Below are 18,597 nucleotides of genomic sequence, written 5' to 3'. Positions count from 1 at the left end.
GCCGGGGCACACAGGAGAAGCACCCATCTGCTTCTCCACCCCTCCCCTTCTCCTTCCTCTCTGTCTCTCTCTTCCCCTCCCGCAGCCAAGGCTCCATTGGAGCAAAGATGGCCTGGGCGCTGAGGATGGCTCTGTGGCCTGTGCCTCAGGTGCTAGAATGGCTCTGGATGCAGCGGAGCAACACCCCAGATGGGCAGAGCATCGCTCCCTGGTGGGCATGCCGGGTGGATCCCGGTCGGGTGCATGCGGGAGTCTGTCTGACTGCCTCCCCGTTTCCAGCTTTGAAAAAATGCAAAAAAAAAAAAAAAAAAGAGTGGCTTTCAGAACAACTCTAAGGAACAGAGATAATGAACATAAAGTCTTTAGCAGATAGCTAAATAGCTGATTTTCCTTATTTACATAAGTAAATAATTGATTCTCCAATCTTTCCAGCTTTATCAAACCCTGGCTTGACCATTTAAAACTTCCTTATATGGGACAAATAACCTCACTATGCCTGTTTCCTATCCGAAAAACGGGGGCAATGTTATGCCCATCTCTAAGGCTATTGTGAAGATAAACTGGAAAAAGAAAACATGGAAAGGTCTCTGTTTATTGCTTGCATAGAGTAAGCACTGATAAACGGCCTGTATATGGGTGACGTGGGGGGAGCGCTGGCTGCTGCCCCTTGGGCAGTACCCCAACCCCCAACCTTGGTTGCCATGGCGACTCACCCATGAACTCCAGTGTGCCTGTGCGGTGGCCAAGGGGCCGCAGGGCCTGGGGGTTGTAGGGCTGGGCACTGCCGAAGTCCACGATCTTGAGGGCGTTGTCGGGGGCCAGCAGCAGGTTGTCCGGCTTGATGTCCAGGTGCAGCACGTGGCAGCCGTGGAGGTAGTCCAGGCCTTGGAGCAGCTGTACCACATAGGTGGCCACATCATCCTCTGAATATCGGAACCTAGAGGGCCCGAGGGAGGCAGGTGAGGTCCCAGCCCTACCCTCTCCACGGCTGGTTCCTGCCCCCTCGGAACGCCCACCCACCTGTCGCTGAGCCCACAGAGGAGCTCCCGGTTGCCGCAGCTCTCGGCGATGAGCACGAGGTAACGTGGGGTGATGTAGGCTTCGTGCAGGGACATGAGCCGCTCGTGGTGCAGCGTCCGCAGCACTTCGTACTCCTGCAGGACTCGCTGCTTGCCCTCGGCTGCGTAGGGCACGATCTTGGCCACAAACGTTCGCCCGGTGGCATTCTCCCGGCAGGCACGCACTACACCAAAGCGGCCCCTGTTGTGTTGAGGGGACACCACAGGCTCAGAGGCGAGAGGAAGACATCACCACTGTGAAGGCCAAGGGGCTGAGGTGGGGGGAACAGAGACCCAAGTGTGGGCTCTGGAGTTTAATCCTAGAAATCTGGGTTCGAGTCCCAGCTCTGCGCCTGAGTGGCTCTGTACTTCAGTTTTCCCATCTGTGCAATGGGTTTTGATAATACTGTACCGGCTCCCTCTCCAAGTTATGAAGGTTAAATGAGATCCTACGGACACAGAGCTTAGCCCAGAGAAGATGTGGACTCAGTAGTGCTGAGGACCCGGCTCTCAGCACCCTCCCCACTCGGGATGGGCAGTTTGGTCTTTTCTCTGAACCCCGTAGCCCTACACCCCACCCCACCCCCACGCCCGCGCTCTGTCTTCCGCCCCTTCCCCGGCCCCGCTTGCCTGGCCTTCTCCTCCAGGAAGGTGTAGGGTTTCTGAGGGGGGCCCTGTCGAAGAGCCGTGTCCTCCAGCCCCGGAGAGCTGGAGCGACCACCCACAGGGGAGCTGACCGTCTCCTTGGCTGGACTGAGGGTCCGAACAGGTACCTTAGTGGACTGAGGAGGGGGCTCAGGGGCTGGGGGCTCAGGGGCTGGTGGTGCAGACACAAAGGAGGTCACCATATACAAGGGAGTAGAGGAAGACGCTGGTTTAACCTCTTGTGGAGTGGAGGTGGGGGTTGAGGTCCCAGTGTCAGGGACGGAAGACTTGGGCTCACTTGAGGTGACCTGGACACTGGACGGGGCGGGCACTGCTTGCCGGGCAACCTGCAGGCCTCTGTGCTTTCGCGGGGGGGTTTGGGGAGGTGGACCCACAGCCTTGAGTGAGGACAAGGCCTGGCTGGGGAGTGTCGGGGGAGACGAGGGGCTGGGGGGCCCAGGAGCTGCCAGGGGCGGCGGGGATGGGGCGAGTGAGGTAGGAGAGTCCGGAGGCGGGGCCCTGGCTGGCCCTGAGGTAACAGGGGCATCTTGGTGAGCAGCAGGTAGCACAGCTGAGGGCTCTTAAGAGGAAACAAGGAAAATCATCACTGTCGGGCCCCTGGCAGCAAAACCACGGCGCTCTAAGAAGGGGGTGGGTCCCGGGCTTAGGGTCCTCGTCCTTCTCTGCCTCCCCCACCCCGTCGCACTGACCTTGCACGCCCCTGACGAAGACTCTCTCAGAAGGGCTACTGAAAGGCCCCTGTCCAGCACGGTTGGCACAGGCCACACGGAACCTCACGCTCACGCCAGTCGGTAGGTGGGTCACATTGTAGTAACAGTCGGGGATGCCTGAGCTCACCGGGTGCCAGGAAGACTCCCCTGCGGGCACCACGGGGGCGGGGCTGAGGCCACAGAAGTGGTGGCCCAAACTCCCAGTGCTAGGGAGGGGAACTGTGCCTGGGAGGCATCTGTCTCCCCGGCTTCTCCGCCTTCCACCTGCCACCCCTTCCCGCCGTGAGACGAGCCCGTGCGGTCCCTCACCATCCACTCGCCGCTCCAGCGTGTACGTGCAGGGTGCCCGGCTGTCTCCTGGCTTCCACAGAACCAGCGCCGTGTCCCGGTATGTCTGCGGTACCTCGGGAGGAGCTAGCTTCCCTGGGACGCCTGGCAAGAGGAGAGGAGCCCAGTGAGCCTCTCGGTTCCAGCTTAGAGCCCATCTAGCCCTGCCACAACATCTCCCCATCAACATCTCCCCATCAACGGCCTCCCTGGTCCCGCCCCAGGCTCACGGGCCACAGCCACGGTACAGGAACTGGTGACGCTGCCGAGGACATTAGAAGCTGAGCACTCGTAGAGCCCAGCGTGCCGCTTGCCCACACGAGGGATGCTCAGCAGCTGCCGCCCATCTTTGCAGGACACGATGGTCACTGAGGACTCGGAGCGCAGGGACTGCTTGTCTGGGGACAGAGAGGAGCAGGAGGGGCCGCTGAGTGGGGCGGCACATGTGATCCTCCAGGACTCCTTGGTTGCCACCACCCCCCCAAACACCGCCAAACCTTGGGGCCACTTGCAGAGGAGTGGCCTTACCTTTTACCCAGGAGATGCGGGGTGCAGGGCAGGCTGCCGGCAGGCAGAGCAGAGTGGCGGCCTCTCCCTCCAGCAGCACCTGGTCCTTGAGTTTGATATGGAAGACTGGGGGGAAGTCTGGAGCGAGAGCAGACAGCAGAGAGCCATGGCTTACTTACTGCTAAGGGAGGGCAGGACGCGTGTGACAGGTGCGGAGCGGAGTGGAAGCCCTGCGCCACACCGGAGTGGAAGCTGGCCTCCTCCCAGTCAGATGGGAAGAGTAGAGCCCTGCGCCACACCTCTGAGAATTTCCTTTGCAGCGAGCTTCCCTCTCCCCAGGCCCTCGCTGTGTGTAGAATCATCTTTTCCTTTCACTGACTACTGAAGATGCATGGCAGGGACCTCATATGTTTGCAAATCGCACAGAGTGGGTCTGGCACTAGGTTTGAGTGCTCTATAGGCATTTGTTAAATAAAATAACATCAAGTAAATATTGAAACACTGTACTGGTTAAGAACTGGTAATACTCACTCCCACTGGGGCACCACAGGGCAAGTGAGAGAAGCTGACCTGAGCTGAGAATCCTGGGGTTGAATGCAATGTGCAATCAAAATATGCAGTCTCAAAAGGATCTGCAGGCAGTGCAAACTGTGCGCAGAGCCGGAGACCGTGCCAGCTTCCTCCCTAGGGGCCGGGGCTACAGTCCTAGACCTTCTAATACTCCTTCAGGCCAGCCGAGCGCTGAGAGCTTCTGAAGGGGCAACACACAGTACCTGCATGACCTCGGACCACGTCCTGTCTAAACTGAGGAAAAGAAATAACACTGAGATCACCAGCTTGTTGCGAGAATTACAAGGAGCATATAAAGTACTTAGCATGTGTCTCAGCTAAAATAAAGTGCTCATAAATGTTGGCTCTTACTATTAGCTCATGAATAGCCCAGTAGAGAGCCAGGCACAGACCTCCAGCAAAAAAGGCTGTTTAGGGAAAGTTGGCTTCCTAGGTGACCGGTGAATGGGCCACGGCCAGGATGCAGATGGGCCAAGGGTTCCACTCCAGTGCGCTGGCCTGTGGCTCCTCAGGGCCATGAGGACTTGCATTCCTGCTCCTTGGCATGTGTCTTTAGAAATATCCCAATCTGGTCCTGGCCACCGGGGGTGGTGGGGTGGTGGTGGTAGTGGTGGATTTTTTTCACGTGGGCAGAGAAAGCCGAGGGATAGATGCCCCTGGGAGCCCCAGCTGCTGCTTGTCTAAAGGACCAGGAGGGCATGGGGGTGGGGTGGTGAGCTGGGCAGGAGAGGAACGCTCAGCAGGAGTGGAGGGTCAGGATGGTGGTGTGCCCGTGCCCGCCCTTCCCACTGTGCCCATGTTCCCCAAGGAGGGGGTCCCACGCTGAAGCCCCAATAGCATAAAGTGAACATAGTTGAATCAGTGGCTGCCTCCAGACCAAGTGGGGGTGCTGGGTAGGGGGCAGGGAGAGGAAGGCCAGGAGGAGAGGTGAAAGGTGACCCTGGCCTAGCTCTGCCAGTTCTACCTCCATCCCCCCAGGGCCTAGCCCTGATTGGTCAGTGGACGTGGGGCAGCCTTCTCCTGCAGGGCGGGGGGAGAGGATGAGGTAAGGGGACACTGCCTCAGCAGGAAACCAGCTGCACAAGCAAAACGGACCTGGGAGGGAGGCCCCGGTGGGAGGGGATCAGCTGTCCCCAGGCCTCCCTGCTGCTGTGTGTGTGTGTGTGTGTGTGTGTGTGTGTGTGAGAGAGAGAGAGAGAGAGAGAGAGAGAGAGAGAGAGAGAGAGATTCCCTCTCCTCCACCCCTGGCCCCACCAGCTGGCCTCCCTCCCCTCTCTTCCCTCACTACAGCCCCCACCGCCCACTGCCGTTGAGACCGGTGCCCCAGCTCCCCTGGCCAAGACCAGACTCATCACCTCAAGCCCAGCTGAGGCACAGCTGGAGCAGTTCTGAGATGTCTCATCAGGAAACCGGGCGAACAGAACAGGTGAGGGCTAAAGGCCCGGCACACAGCCTGGCTCCGTGGGCCTGCCCCTTCCTGCATGCTGTCCTGGGGAACGGCCTCCCGAGCCTGAGCCTTCGTGTATAGTCCTTGAGTAATGCCCGCTTCTCAGGTGAGGGACGGGGTGACCCCAGGTGGGCATGACCTGCCTCCCTGCTGCCCAGGACATGTGGGCAGAGAAACTGGCCAGGGCCTAGCCTATCCGATGTTCCCCTCCCCCCTGCAGTCGGGTATTCCAGACTGTGCAGAAATGGGGGCAAGGCCAGACTGCGAGCCTCTAGGCTGGGAGAGGAAAGAGGGTCTTGGCGTGCATTCAGACATACACACATTGCACCGGGGCCTTGGGGGCAAAGGGGCCCTACCCTGGCCTCCTTCAGAACTAGGTGTAGTGCAGTTACAGGGCCCTTTCCAGGCTCTCCCACGAGGTACAACGCTAGCCAGAGAACTGCACTAATCGTGTCCTGAAGCCGCTTCCGGGGCCTGGCTGCACAGGGTCACGCAGTCCAGTTCTCTAGCTGCTGCACTTACTACCAGCTCTGTGCCTTCCACAAGCTACTTAGCTTGGCGGAGCCTACTTCCTCGCCTGTAAATCAGGGGCACGATACAAATACTAGTTCCTCCACAGTGGGGGAGGGTTGAGTGGGGCAGCCCTTGCAAAATGCTTAACAGGACACGCGGCATTGCTAATGAATGGCAGCTGCGGCTGGTATTGTTGTTTTCTCTATTCCAGGTCCCCTCCATCGCTGCCCGGGCTCCTCATAGTGGTCCATGTCCCACCCAACCAGGACCATCCCCCGCAGCGGGACAGCCTCCTCACCCAGCAGGCCTCTCTCACCTGATTCGCTGCGCACGTACTGGTGGCCCAGATCCTCCTGGACGCTGGCCGAGAGGTCTGGCTGTGATGACCCCTTGTCCTTCCGCAGCCTGGAGAAGCCCCAGCGCAGCCGGCTCCGGCTCTCTCCAGAAGCTGTAAAGCACCCAGGGGCCACCTGAGCACCTGCCCAGCCACATCCAGGGCGTTCCCATCTCCCCGCCGCCTTCCGCCTTCCGCCCAGAGAAATCAAGAACACCCAGCCCCACCAATCCCATCCTCAGGGCCTCCTGCGCCTCCTCAGCCTCTCTCTGGAAGGTGTCCCCGCCCTCCCTTCCTCCCAGAGCCTCTCTGGGGCGAACGCCACCCTGGCCCGCACTCGTTCGTTCGCACACGCACCCTCCACTGTGCCCCGACCCTCCACACCTGAACCACCCGAGGTGGCGCTGGCCTCCGAGCCCAGGGACTCCGCGGAAGGCGTGGTGGCGCCAGCCTGCGCGGCCAGCTGGTTGTGCGGGAGGCCGAGGCGCCGCAGGCTCTCGCCCTCCGACGTGGCCCTGCGCAGCCGTCCGAACAGCGGCGTGCTCCTGCCCGACGTGCCCCCCGAGTCCTCGCTGCTGCCGCTGCGCTGCAGCCGACTGGACAGGCGCTCCAGCGTGGAGCTCAGCCGCCTGCGCACCGCGACCACCGGGGAGCCCCGCGCCGAGCTGCCGCCCTCCGAGCTCTCGCCGTCCCCGCCGCGCGCCTCCCCGGCCGCGTGGCGCTGCGCGGGCGGGGTGCGCCTCAGCCGCTGGGACAGCGACAGCGAGAGGCGGCGGACGAGGCCCGGCTCCCCGACCGTCCTGAGGTCCTGCACCGAGCGGGAGCGCTCGGGCCGCCGCACCATCTCCAGGGGCGTGCCCGCGGGGCTGGGCCGGTACATGCCGTCCTCCTCCGCCCCGCGGAACGGGCCGCGCTCCTCCGACCGCGAGCGACTCAGCATCCGCAGCCCCCGCGACAGGGGCGACTCACGGCTGCGCTTGAACTTGGCTTCGAACACGGCCTCAGACTCCAGGTTCTCAATGCTGCTGCTGAGACTGCTGCCCGGCCTGCGGGGCACCGTGGGGACCCGGGGCTTCTCGGCTGGCGCTGGGGGAGCCGCGGCGGAAGGCACGCGCTTGTTGGAGGTTACTAGAGGCGGGGAAGCCACTCTGGCGAACACAGCAGGGTGGGACTTGGGCTCCGTGGGAGGCGTGGCAGCGCCCTGCGGAGGGCCTTGCTTCTGACCTGCCAGCTGCAGGGACTGCATGATCTGAGCATAGGGTGTGAGCGGGGGCGCCGGGGTTTGCAGAGCCGCGGGGGGCTGTGTAGGCTTGGGAGCCGGGCCTGGCTCTGCCTTGAACTCTGGGGCCTTCTCTCCCGCAGGCTGCGGCGCTAAGGGCTGGGAAGCATCGCTGGGCGTGGCGGCAGGAGGTTCGGGAGACTTGGGGGCACTGGGCTTAGGGGCACTGGGTTTGGGGGCACTGGGACGCGCGGGGCTGGGCTGCTGGGTCTCGCTGAGAGCAGACAAGGAGGGAGACTCCTGTAGTCTGCGGGCCCCGAGCCGGGCCACAGGGATCTCAAGGGGCGCCCCAGCACGGCGGTGGCGGCCGCGGGGCTCTGCCTCACCCTGCGAGAAGCTACTGCTCTTCTGCAGTCCCCGAGTCTCTGGTGGGGGTTGGTGGTGGGGTGCTGCCTCGCTGGAGGCAGCCCGTGCCATTCGGGGGTCCCGGGCACGGCCTCCTAGACTCTCTAGCAGGGGACCCCTGAGGCCGCTGACCTTGCCATCCTCAGGGCCTCCCCGCAGCAGCCTCTGGCGCAGAGCCTGCAGCCTCTGGGCATACTCGCCCTCGCCCAGGCCTCCCCGGGTCAGGCGGGTGGCGCCCGGGCTGGGGCTTCGGCGCTGGGGCAGCTCCACAGACGCTGCCTTCTGCAGGCCCCGGCCCGGCTCCCTCGGCCCGGCCCGGGGCAGGGCGCTCTCTGCCGAGCTGCCCCTGCGGAGCTCTCCCCGCCGGGGGCTGGGCCCAGCCGGGGACTCCTGGCCTGGAGAGGGGAGGGCCTGAGGGCGGGGGGCCTCCTGGTCCTGAGAGGTGGCCCTTCCCTGCTCCTGCCACTCCATGGGGGTAGCAGCCCCAGCCTCTGGGGTCCCTAGAGCCTCATCCTCGGTAGGAATGTCGGTGAGGGACACCCGGGAGCCTGAGAACTCGGGCTGCAGCGGCCGGGGCACTGAGGGCAGCTCCTCCAGCTCCTCCTCTTCGGAGTCAGAGGAGGACGAGAGTCCCCCACTGGGGGGTGGTCTTCTGGGCACGGCCACCCACACCCGCTCCGGGGGTGCCCGCAGCAGCTCTGGGATGGGGCGCAGCACGAGGTGGCACTTGTAGCTGATCTGGGAGCGCTAGAGACAGAATGCTAGGGTCAGACCTGAGGGACCCCTGGGGCTGGATTGACCCACTCAGGCCCGTCTCTGCCCTGGGGAAAAGCTCTCCGGCAGATAGAGGGTCAGGAGGCAGAAGGGAAGCTGGGCGTTGAGGGAATAAAAGCAGGTGAAGATAGATTAGCAGAAGGCGTGGGCTCATGATAGGAGAGAAAAAAAGCAGGGTGAGCAAGAGGAGGCTGCAGAATGAGAAGAAGGTGGAGGCACCGAAGCAGGGCCCGCTCAACTCACCTGCCACCTGCGCCGGGACAGGAACAGCTTCAGGTGGTCCGTGCTCAGCTCGGCGCCCTTCGCCTGCATCTGCAAACCCGGGAAGAGGGACTTAGGGAAGTCCTCTGTCCACCTCGACCCTCGAGGTTTGGCACGGAGAGACAAAGTCTACAAGAGGGGACAGGGAACTAAGCAGCATTGAGTTCAGCCTCCTGCAGGCCCCTTTCCCCTTGGACCTGTCACCACACCTCCAAAGCCAAGGTGCCCACGTGTAGACAAATTCCCTGAACCTAAGTGGGGAGGACAAAAGTCAGCGGCTGCGGGGGGTGTGCTTCAGAACTTACACCAGGGCTTAAGGCCCTGTCCTGGCGCACTGGCTGCCCTGGGAGACCTGTGCTTCGGCCCCTGGCCTTGGCCCTGCTGCCCAGCTCGCCACCCGTTTCCATGTGGGGCTGGCACCCCCGATATCTGGAGCCTTGGGGAGCTGGACCGAGACAGATGCCTCCCTTGGCCACCCACGCAGGCTTTCCTCTTTGGAGCTTGTTTCTGATCTGGGAGGCAAGGCTCCTTCTCCAAGGACAGACCCCGGAAGCACCTCAGCCTTCAGCTGACCCAGTACGATGCTCAGTGGATGGCTTACTCAGTTGCTCCTTCTAGGTCATTTGCTGAACCTTGCCACCCCCCACCCCACCCTGCCGACTTGGAGCTGTGCCCTGTGGTGCTGGGGCTTGAAGATGAATGAAAACTCTGCCCACACAGAGTTCAAAACCCAAGAGACCAGGCCCGCACACCAAGCACAGTGTGTGGGACCAGTGCAGGACAGAGGTGGGCACACAGGACTGAGGAGGGCCGGGGTTGGTGTCAAGAACTAGGAAGAACCCTGATGAGGACACCCGGGATGGGGAAGTCCAGACCTGTGCCTTAGAATCCATGATACCCCAACTTGAGCCTGTTTCCTTACCAGCAAAATGGGAGTTATACATTCCTTTGCAGAGCTACTATATTTGAGGCTGATAGGTCGTAAGTATATAAAACACCTATCATGGCAACTGCGCATAGTAGGTACTCTATAATAAATAGAGCTGTTAACATTGCCTCTCCCTCCACCTTTTCTACCGTGACTTTGCAGAACTAGACTCACCTTGAACCAAGGATGCTCTCGGGTCTCCTCTGCAGTAGGCCTCCTGGAAAGGAAGGAGGATTAAGAGGGGATTCATCATTCATTAACTCAGTCAGTTCATAAATGTTTGGGGAAATGGGACCTCTAAGGACCGGAGGGACCGGATGTCGAAGGGCATGGCGCGAGGGGACTGGCTCTGCAGGCGGAGCACCCCTCGGGGCCTGGTACTCACAGCCGGTCCTGCACCAGCACTCTGATGAGGAAGCCCCGGGCCTCCCTGCTCAGGCTCAGGAACGTGTTCTCCTCAAAGGCCACGTTGTAGTTCCGGATGTTCATCAACGTCGTCCGATCGTTCTCCCCCACAAATGGGGAGATTCCTGTCAGGCTGCAGGGTGGAGAGGGCTGGGTGAGCAGTGGGCAGGGCCCTGGGGCCCAGGAAGGGGTGGCGTGAGGCCAGCGAGGACACACGGCTGGGAACAGGTGGCGGCCCCCAGGCTGTGGGTCAGACAGAGGCAGGGGGAACCCGGACAGAGTCTTTTGGACTCTTGTCGGCGCTGCTCCCACCCCACCCCCGACGGGTGGGGAGGCAGTGCTGCTTTGAGACCTAGGCCCATGCGTTAGAGGACCTATCCTATCCCTCCTCCAGCTGTGACCTGTCCTTGAGGTGAGAAGTCTGGGCTCAGAGGCTTTGCCTCCCTGAGCCTGAGCCTACATCTTCCAGTCCCTGCTGGACAGTCAGGACCTTGTAGTCCCTGCCCGAATGGCACTGAGCCTGCACTGGCCGCTCTTCATCCAGCCCGTGTGCCCGCCCCTCATGGAGGGGCGCGACGGTAGAAGGCTTAGACACACAGGCTGGGGCGTCCCATTCATGCATATGGGGGCCCTTGCTATGCAGAAAGGAGCAGAGGGAGAGAGGAGAGAGGGAGGGAAGAGGAGAGAGGGAGTGGAAGAGGAGAGAGGGAGGGAAGAGGAGGGGTGGGCTGCATGTCCCCAACCGCTCTCCAGCCCCAGGCCCTGCCAGAGAGGGAGGGGAGGCCTGCTGAGAGACCACTGGAGAGGGCAGCGAGGTCCTTACCAGAGGAAGGCAACGACGCCCACGGGCCTGTGAGGGGAAGAAGGGGGTCAGTGAGAGGACGGCCCGCTTCCCACCGGAAGTGAGCCGTTCTAGGCAGAGAACTCCATGAGAAGCATCCTCCCTATGAACCCTGTGGTGGACAAATGGCCACAGGGACGTCTCCTTCAGAGAAGACTCTGAACCCAGAGGTCCAGACATCTCTGGAGGAGTCAAGGGTCGCGGTAGGGCCAGCGCAGGAAGCCACGAGGAATCTGAACCAAGGGACGATGCCTGTCCCACTGCGGGGAGGCAAGGTGGCTGCAGAGGGGGCGGCTGACCACCCAGGGGAGAGGGGGAAGCAGGGGCTGATAGGCCTGAGGCCATGCGTGCCTGGGTCATGCCTGACTGACCAGGGGAAGAGCAAGGGGCCTGTGAGCAATGCCCCCAGTCGATGGTCAGAGAAGGAACCCGGGCTTGGTAAAGCTCCTTCCTGCGTGAGCGGCTCCCTGGCCCTGAGGGCAGCTGCCCTGGCCCACCGGCTGCACAGTATGCCAGCATTACCAGATGTCAGTGACTCCGGACACAGGGCTCTGGTTGACGATCTCAGGCGCCACGAACTCCGGCGTGCCATACTGGCAGTACTGGGGCTCTCCCGGAGTCAGCTCCTGGGCGTTCCCAAAGTCGCAGATCCTCACCTGCTCTTCCCCCTCGGCGCCGTCCCATACCAGCAGGTTCTCAGGCTGCAGGGCACAAGGCGGGGCGTGGGAGCAGAGGGAAGGGGGGACACCCCGCCGCAGGGCTTCCACAGGAGCTGCCTGTCCCCGCCCCCACGGGCACCTCACCTTGATATCCAGGTGCAGCACACGGTTCTGGTGCAGGTAGCAGATTCCCTCCAGCACCTGCAGCATGCAGGCCCGGATCTGCGGAAACAGGTGGCCCAGAGTCCATGTGAGGAGGGCAGGGATTACGTTGGATCACCACCGGCGCTGTGGCAAGAGGGCTGGCCATGCCTGTTAAATGGCCTTCGACGGCTGGTAGAAGGGTTTGGGTTGCTGAGACCCAGGGCCTCATGGACAGCTACACGGGTGGGCTCCCCACAGTTCTAGAAGGGAGTCAGTTACATGATAATAAACAGAACTGCGCGGTGCACAACTGGCACAGCCCTCCGTGGCAGGACAGCAGGGAGACTGGAGAGGCCAGGTGGAGCTCCTCCTGGGAGCAATGTCTGAGGGATGCTGACGTGAGGAAGACCGGGAAAGAACAGAGTTAGGGACAGGTGGGTCTGCTGAGATTTATGGAGGACAGTGCAAGTCCCGGGCCGGGAGGGCCTGGTCTGATGGAGGAGGGGGCTCTGCTGCCTGCTCTCAGTGTTCTCCACCACTACCCTGGGCTTATTTGTGGGCACAGATGGCATGCCCAGGACCCACTCCTCAGTTCTCAGAGTTCAGGTGGGTGAACGCTAGGACCCAGCCTGACCCCTGCCACCCACTGCCCTCACCTCAGACTCACACACGGTGGGTTTCCTTGCCAGTCGCTCCAGAAGCTCCTCTGTGCAGCTGTGTCCCAGGTCAAGGAGAACAGTGACCAGTGCCAACTGCCCAGTCCTCCCTGGGCTGTGCCACCCCCCCCCCAGACCTCAGGTCAGATCCCAGCTCAGCACATGGCCCTCCTTTTCCTTAAAGCACATTTGATACCAGTTATCAGCTGTGTCTTCACTCTACTCTTCCGCCTGTCACCTGAGTTCACAGATGGGACAACCCTGCTTCTAAGCTCATCAGCTGTGGGATCTCGGGCAAGTCACCTAACCTCTCAGAGCTGAGATTCCCTCAGGAGTAAAATGGGGATAACATCTTCTCTTGCCCGCCCTGTGAAGTATTTATAGGGATCAAGTTAGAGCAGAATTTTGTTGACTGTAGATGGAACTTCTTGACTCTATTCGAGTACAATCTAGAAGGCCCATGACACATAATAATTGGTCGTTTTGCTGAGGTTTGGGCTCTAACAGTGCAGGCTGGGAGGCTGGTGTGAAGAACATGGTCACCCTGCTAGTGGGAGTGACAAGCCAACCACCCAGCATCCTTACCGTAGTGTGACTTTAACAATAGCTCTTACGCAAGGCTCAAATCCATTCTTTATAGAAACAGCCTCCTAATAAAGCCAAGTACTGATGCTCATCGGAAATGGGGCCACTTCACGTGTTCAGGCACACTATACTGCGTTTCATGGTAAAAATCGCATGGCTTCTGCTAGCTGTGTGATGTCTGCTGGGGTGCTTAACGTCTCTGTACCTCAGTTCCATTGTCTGTAACATGGGGAATATAAAATACCATGAGACAGGCAGGTATACATGAGGATTAAATAGATCAAACTCTTAGAACATTGCCAGGAACACATTAAGTATATGTAAGTTTAAGCTAAAAAAAAGGGGGGGGGGGCTTGTAGAAAATGTTGGTTTTCACAGAAGTCACCAGACTCTGCTCTGTGAAGTCTGTATAAGAGGCCTTTAGAACTCCCAGTTGTCAAAGGGCACATTTTGTCAAGGTAGCATCTCCTGACTGTCAATGGGACCACGTTATTAAGTGTAAAACGTGTCACTAATTGGCTCTTACAAGGACCGGTCATTCAGGGCAGGTATGCCCCAAACACCCGGCCTGCCCCAGGATACAGCTCGGTGACGATGACCAGTCCCCGACGCCTCTCGAAGGCCTCGTGGAAGTAGAGGACACAGTCATGCTGGAGCCGGGCCAGCAGCCGGGCCTCCCGCCACGCTGAGGCCTTTGGCTTGGCCTGGCTGGGGATGAACTTGGCTGCAAACTCCAGGCCGGAGATTCGCTCCACCACACGCCGCAGGTAGGAGAAGGCGCCCCTGGGTGATGACACAGGGCAGGACAGGGTTCAGGCCCTGCTGCAAACCCCAGCTCTCCACCCCCTCCTGGCCTCAGCCCCCGCCCCACTGGGCCCCCAAACACCACGTCCCCTCCTCGCACCCACCCTGTACCTGCCGATCTCCTGGTGGATGTCATAAAAGTCGCCGAGCCTCCTCCCTCGCTGCTCCTCGTCTTCCCCGGCCCCTTCCACCTCCATAGCTGTCTGAGCTGGGAGAGAGACGCCTAGTGTTAGATGGAGAGGGCGAGAGAGGGACGAGGGCAGAGGGTGTGACAGGCAGGGCACGTGGAGAAGAGAGAAGGTGAGCAAGAACCCCAAGGGCCCGCAGGGAGGTACCCGGGCTGGGAGACGGGGGGCCGAGGAGTGAACGGCCGGGTAGTGCCTCTTGGCCAGGGGCTCACAGTCGGGGACCTGGGGGTGACCTCTGCCCTTCTCCCCTTGAGCTCGAGCCTACCTGAACGCACAGCCAACTCCGCCTTGCAGGAGACTTCTCCGGCCAGGTTCCGGGCGGTGCAGGTGTAGACGCCCCCGTCCTGGGCCCCCGCGCTGAGCACCACCAGGGAGCACTCGTTCTCCTCGTACACAAAGCTCACGTGGCTGCTCTCAGTCAACAGCATCTCATCCTACAGAGTGCGCCGTCACTCCAGCCTGGGCCTGGCTTCACCTCCACCTGGGACGCAGCTTTCCCTCTGTGCCAGGGACCCGCTGTCGCCCCATCTCAGGGCCAGGACCTTTCCTACCCAGGGGCCTTGCTTCCGCCCAGGACCCCGAATCAGCTCTACCTCCTGTCTCCCACTAATAGCCCTGTATCCCCCAGCGAGTCCCCTGGTTCCTCGAGCCCCCAGCTGCGTCACTCAGCACCCCTGGGTCCCCCTTCCTTCTCACTGCACCTCTGGCAGCAGCTGTGCTCCTGGCTGTCCCAGCTCCCCTCCTCCCAAGGCGGCCTGGACCTCTCCCACACTCCCAGCAAGTCCCTCCTCCTCCTTCCTCTGGGCTCCCGGCCAGCCCTGGCTAGGGCTCCCCTGAGGTCCTCATCGCCCTCTGACCTTGTACCACATGATGTCCGGCAGTGGCTTCCCCTCAACCACCACAGCGAAGCGTGCGGTTTCCCCAGCCCCCACTTCCACGTCCTCCATGATGGACTCAAACCGGGGAGCCTCTGAAACACAGCGAGTGGGGGCGGGGCAAGGAGGGAACAGAACGATGGGGTCACATGGGCCTGCCTCCTCAGCAACTGGCTCAGCAGACCCACCTCCCCACCTCCCAGAGTCCCCGCCCCTCCGGACTGGGACTCTCACACTCGGCTTGGCTCCTGGGAGCACAGAGCTCCTTGCCTGGGCCAAGCACTCTACCTGTAAATCCCTACGCGACGTCTCCAGTCTCAGAAAACCTAAGCCAGAGGTGTATAGGCTTGCTTGGGTTGACCCTCAGTGTTCATCTGCCAGCTTTGAAATGAGCTTCTCACACACAAAAGAAATCTGGATTTCCTGCCTCTCTTGACAAATCAGGACTGGCCATCCTGAGCCTCTTCCCTCACTGCATTGATTAATGAACTGGTGCGGTGGCTCGACAGCGCCCCCTGTGGGTGATCACCCCTCTGCACAGTCCCACCGAGAGCTGCTTGGATGTGACTGTCCTGGGCGCTGCAGGCAGCTCAGCCTGTGACCCTGGATCAAGCCTGGATCATGGCTTTGCCTCGGTCTTGAAGTTTTCTCCCTGAATCTTATTTAAATCTTTAAGGGGCCTTCTACCATCTTGGAGATGGCAAGATGAACAAACCGGTACTGATTCTCAGCTAAGTTCTCCCGCACGTGACTGTGACTTTATTCTCTACCCATATCATGAAATCGTGTTATCTCCTGATGAAGTGGTTTCTAATGCTTATGATGGAATTAAATACACATTCCAATGGGCTTTGCAGAGGATCCTGTGACTTCCTGGTGCCCCCCCCCTTCCTGAGCATGGCTGAGGATCTCAGGATCGGGGCTTTAAGGAGGGTGGGAAGAGCAGGGCACTGGGCAGGCCCACCGCCATCACAACACACAGATGAAAGAGGAGGGTGCCCTGAGGGTTGGGGAGACGCTACAATGGGGCAGATGTGGAGGGAAGGGGCCATGGCACCCGTCCCACCTGGGTGGGGGGGGCGGAGTGGGAGAGGCTGTAGACCCCAGCCCCAGGCCTGTTCTAGCCCTGGTCAGCTGGAACAGTCAGGCTGCAGGGCTCGGGATGGCTGGGGCCTCTGCCTCTATTCGGAAAGAAAGATGAGTCCTGCAGATGGTCCTCTCACCCAGGAGCGAAGCGGTGGCTGCGCAGGGAGTGACACGTGACGCGGAGAAGGGAAGCTGGGCAAGGGGATCGTAACAGGAGCCCAGGGGCCCCGAGGAATGTGACCCCACCCCATTCGTCACCCACACCCTTCCCTTCCACTTTAAAGATGCTTTTCCTCCCCTCTAGGAATCTGGCTTACGGTCTGTGTGGGGCTTGTGGGGGTGGGGTGAGAAGGTGGGCTCTATGAAAGTCAAAGGACTGGAATGTTTCCACTGAACTTGGGACAGTTTTTAAAAAGCACCAGAAAATGCACATTTAACCATGATACGCTTGCCTGTGGTAACTAAAATGTCACTTTCTTTGCATTTGGTTGGAATTATATGTACTCAGCAGGTAACAGGGCTTAGCTGGCGCCGGTCCGAAGTTCTGAGTGGCAGTTACATATGTCTAGAGTTAATTAACAAACTAGAAAACAAGGCATTTACCACTCAGTGCATGCTAGGGGTTGAGAGACTACGTCTTTGATGGAAAGATGGCAAAAAGGGTCCTCACTGAACAGGTCAGGAGTCTTTGCCAACAGGTGGAGCTATGGGCGGCCAGGATGGGCGGAGCTGAGAGGTTCGCGGCAGGGCGCCCCCTGTGGCCGCTTTCTATTCTAAATCCACTCGGTCTCCCTGAGCTCACTACCTGTGAGGTCCTATTTCCTGTTGTGTTTGACACAGGAGCTAGGTGCACCCTCTGGCTTTGGAGTTGGGTATCAGAGCTTGAATCCCAGCTCCTTGCCCCTGTTACTTAGCATACTCTCTGAGCTTCAGTTTTCTCATCTGTAAAATGGGGATAATAACTGACCCCCAACTCACAGGGTCGATATAAATATTAAGTAACGTGATACATATAAAATACTTAGCACTGAGCCTGGCACATACTAGGCACTCAATAAACATCTGACTACATTTAGTATGGGTATTATTAAGGCCATTAGATGGACAGACCTGAGAGGGAAGACCCAGGACTGGCAGGTGGGTGTGTGCACCTGGTGGGGGTGGGGAGGGGTGCTGGCCTCCAAGGGAGGAGAAAGAAAGGGTCTGCTGTCACCTACCGGCCAGTTCCAGGGTGACCGAGCAGGCCCGTGTGCCGTGGCGGTTGCGGGCAGTGCAGGTCAGGGGCCCCACATCCCGGCGGTTAACATGGCAGATCCGAAGACAGTACTGGTCATCATCTGGCTGGCTCAACTCATACACACCTGCCCGTGCCTCCAGGAGGGCCCCTCGGCAGCTAAGAGACACATGACAGGGAGGTCACCCAGGATCTAGCCACAGGGAGGTCAGGCCAGGGTGGCCGGGACTGGACTGCCACCTGCGGGAACGGGGCACGCGAGGCGGGGCCCCACCTTCTCCAGACGACTTGGGCCTCCACATGGTTGAAGGTGACGGTGACACTGGCAGGCTGTCCTTCCACCACATACACAATGTCCGGCTTGTCCAGCACAGCGGGCGCCTCCTCCAGGGCTGGGCCTGGGAGAAGACAGCAGGTCCTCAGTACCCACGGCTCCTTTAACCCTCCCGAGCACCCTGTTTTCCAGGTGAGGAAGCTGAGGCTCAGAGAGGTCAGCCACTTGTCCAGGGAACTCAGTCACAGAGCAGCAGAACTAAGACTGCGTTCCCAGCTTGTCTGACGCCGGAGCCGCAGCCTCGTGCACAGTGAGTGCTGCTTTCGGGATGAAAAGGAAGCACTTGGCGGGTCAAGGTCATACTCAGCCATGCTGTTCCTCTCACAGCTCTAATGTCCAGACCAGCCCTTGAGCCTCCACCACAGGGACCCAATTCCCCCCCCAGCAGCATCGCCCCCACTCCACAGGACACCCAGGCTCACCTCGCTCCAGCAGCTGCACAGGCTCAGAGGGGGGTGACGGTTTGCTGCTGCTCTTGATGGTGGCACTGAGGACCCGGAAGATGTGCTTGACCCCCTTACGCAGCCCTGTGGCTGACCACCCAGGCTCCCGCAAGCCTGTGGCCAATGCTGTCCACTGGTCCGAGCCCAGCACCTGGTGCTGCACGGTGTAGGTCAGGGCGTCTGGGTCTGATGGGGAGACAGCTGCTAGAGGTGGGCATTGTGGGGGTGTGCCCTGCCCCACCCTCACTCAGTTCCTCGGGACCCAGGAACTCATTGTCAGTCTGCTCTGGGAGCCTGCCTCTGTCTCTACTTGCTCCCAATCTGCTTTTGCCCAAACACTGGTCTAGCCAGGCTCAGAACCCACACAGCAGGCCTGGGGTCCAGTCGTAGGCATGGAGGGAGCTCGACTTGTATCCCAACTCCCTGCTACTGCCTGAGGTGGGAAGACTGAGGCACAGAGCAGGCAGAGAAGAGCTATTTCCTGAAGCATGACCCAAGCACCCAACCGCTCTGAGAAGGAGAAAGGAATGTGGTGGCCCCATCGGACCCCTCCCCTGACCCGAGGCCAGGGCTTCCTCACGTCACCGTGGAGAGGAGGCAGTCTGGGCCGCTCTCAGCTCCACT

The 18,597-nt window shown here is 60.4% G+C and overlaps 1 protein-coding gene across 7 annotated transcripts in view; it reads right to left on the bottom strand.

Moving 5' to 3' along the window:
• The window catches only part of SPEG (striated muscle enriched protein kinase), a 58,954-nt gene that overhangs the window by 2,345 nt on the left and 38,012 nt on the right, over positions 1 to 18,597 (bottom strand). For all 7 annotated transcript variants that reach the window (XM_066346388.1, XM_066346379.1, XM_066346382.1 and 4 more), the window contains 23 exons: positions 17,953 to 18,159; positions 17,471 to 17,594; positions 17,180 to 17,355; positions 14,859 to 14,971; positions 14,267 to 14,435; positions 13,925 to 14,021; positions 13,592 to 13,792; positions 12,425 to 12,482; positions 11,769 to 11,846; positions 11,488 to 11,666; positions 10,948 to 10,974; positions 10,105 to 10,257; positions 9,894 to 9,936; positions 8,774 to 8,842; positions 6,517 to 8,503; positions 6,115 to 6,246; positions 3,290 to 3,406; positions 2,992 to 3,159; positions 2,744 to 2,866; positions 2,414 to 2,581; positions 1,689 to 2,283; positions 1,021 to 1,260; positions 714 to 937 (listed from right to left, as the gene is read on the bottom strand). In XM_066346388.1, the coding sequence (XP_066202485.1) occupies positions 714 to 937; positions 1,021 to 1,260; positions 1,689 to 2,283; positions 2,414 to 2,581; positions 2,744 to 2,866; positions 2,992 to 3,159; positions 3,290 to 3,406; positions 6,115 to 6,246; positions 6,517 to 8,503; positions 8,774 to 8,842; positions 9,894 to 9,936; positions 10,105 to 10,257; positions 10,948 to 10,974; positions 11,488 to 11,666; positions 11,769 to 11,846; positions 12,425 to 12,482; positions 13,592 to 13,792; positions 13,925 to 14,021; positions 14,267 to 14,435; positions 14,859 to 14,971; positions 17,180 to 17,355; positions 17,471 to 17,594; positions 17,953 to 18,159 (5,448 nt within the window). The remainder of the gene's footprint in view (positions 1 to 713; positions 938 to 1,020; positions 1,261 to 1,688; positions 2,284 to 2,413; positions 2,582 to 2,743; positions 2,867 to 2,991; positions 3,160 to 3,289; positions 3,407 to 6,114; positions 6,247 to 6,516; positions 8,504 to 8,773; positions 8,843 to 9,893; positions 9,937 to 10,104; positions 10,258 to 10,947; positions 10,975 to 11,487; positions 11,667 to 11,768; positions 11,847 to 12,424; positions 12,483 to 13,591; positions 13,793 to 13,924; positions 14,022 to 14,266; positions 14,436 to 14,858; positions 14,972 to 17,179; positions 17,356 to 17,470; positions 17,595 to 17,952; positions 18,160 to 18,597) is intronic.

Source organism: Saccopteryx leptura, chromosome 7 (assembly GCF_036850995.1).
Source record: "Saccopteryx leptura isolate mSacLep1 chromosome 7, mSacLep1_pri_phased_curated, whole genome shotgun sequence".
Lineage (NCBI taxonomy): Eukaryota > Metazoa > Chordata > Mammalia > Chiroptera > Emballonuridae > Saccopteryx > Saccopteryx leptura.
The sequence above is the reverse complement of the archived record's forward strand: the minus strand, read 5'-3'. Positions and strand labels throughout refer to the sequence as shown.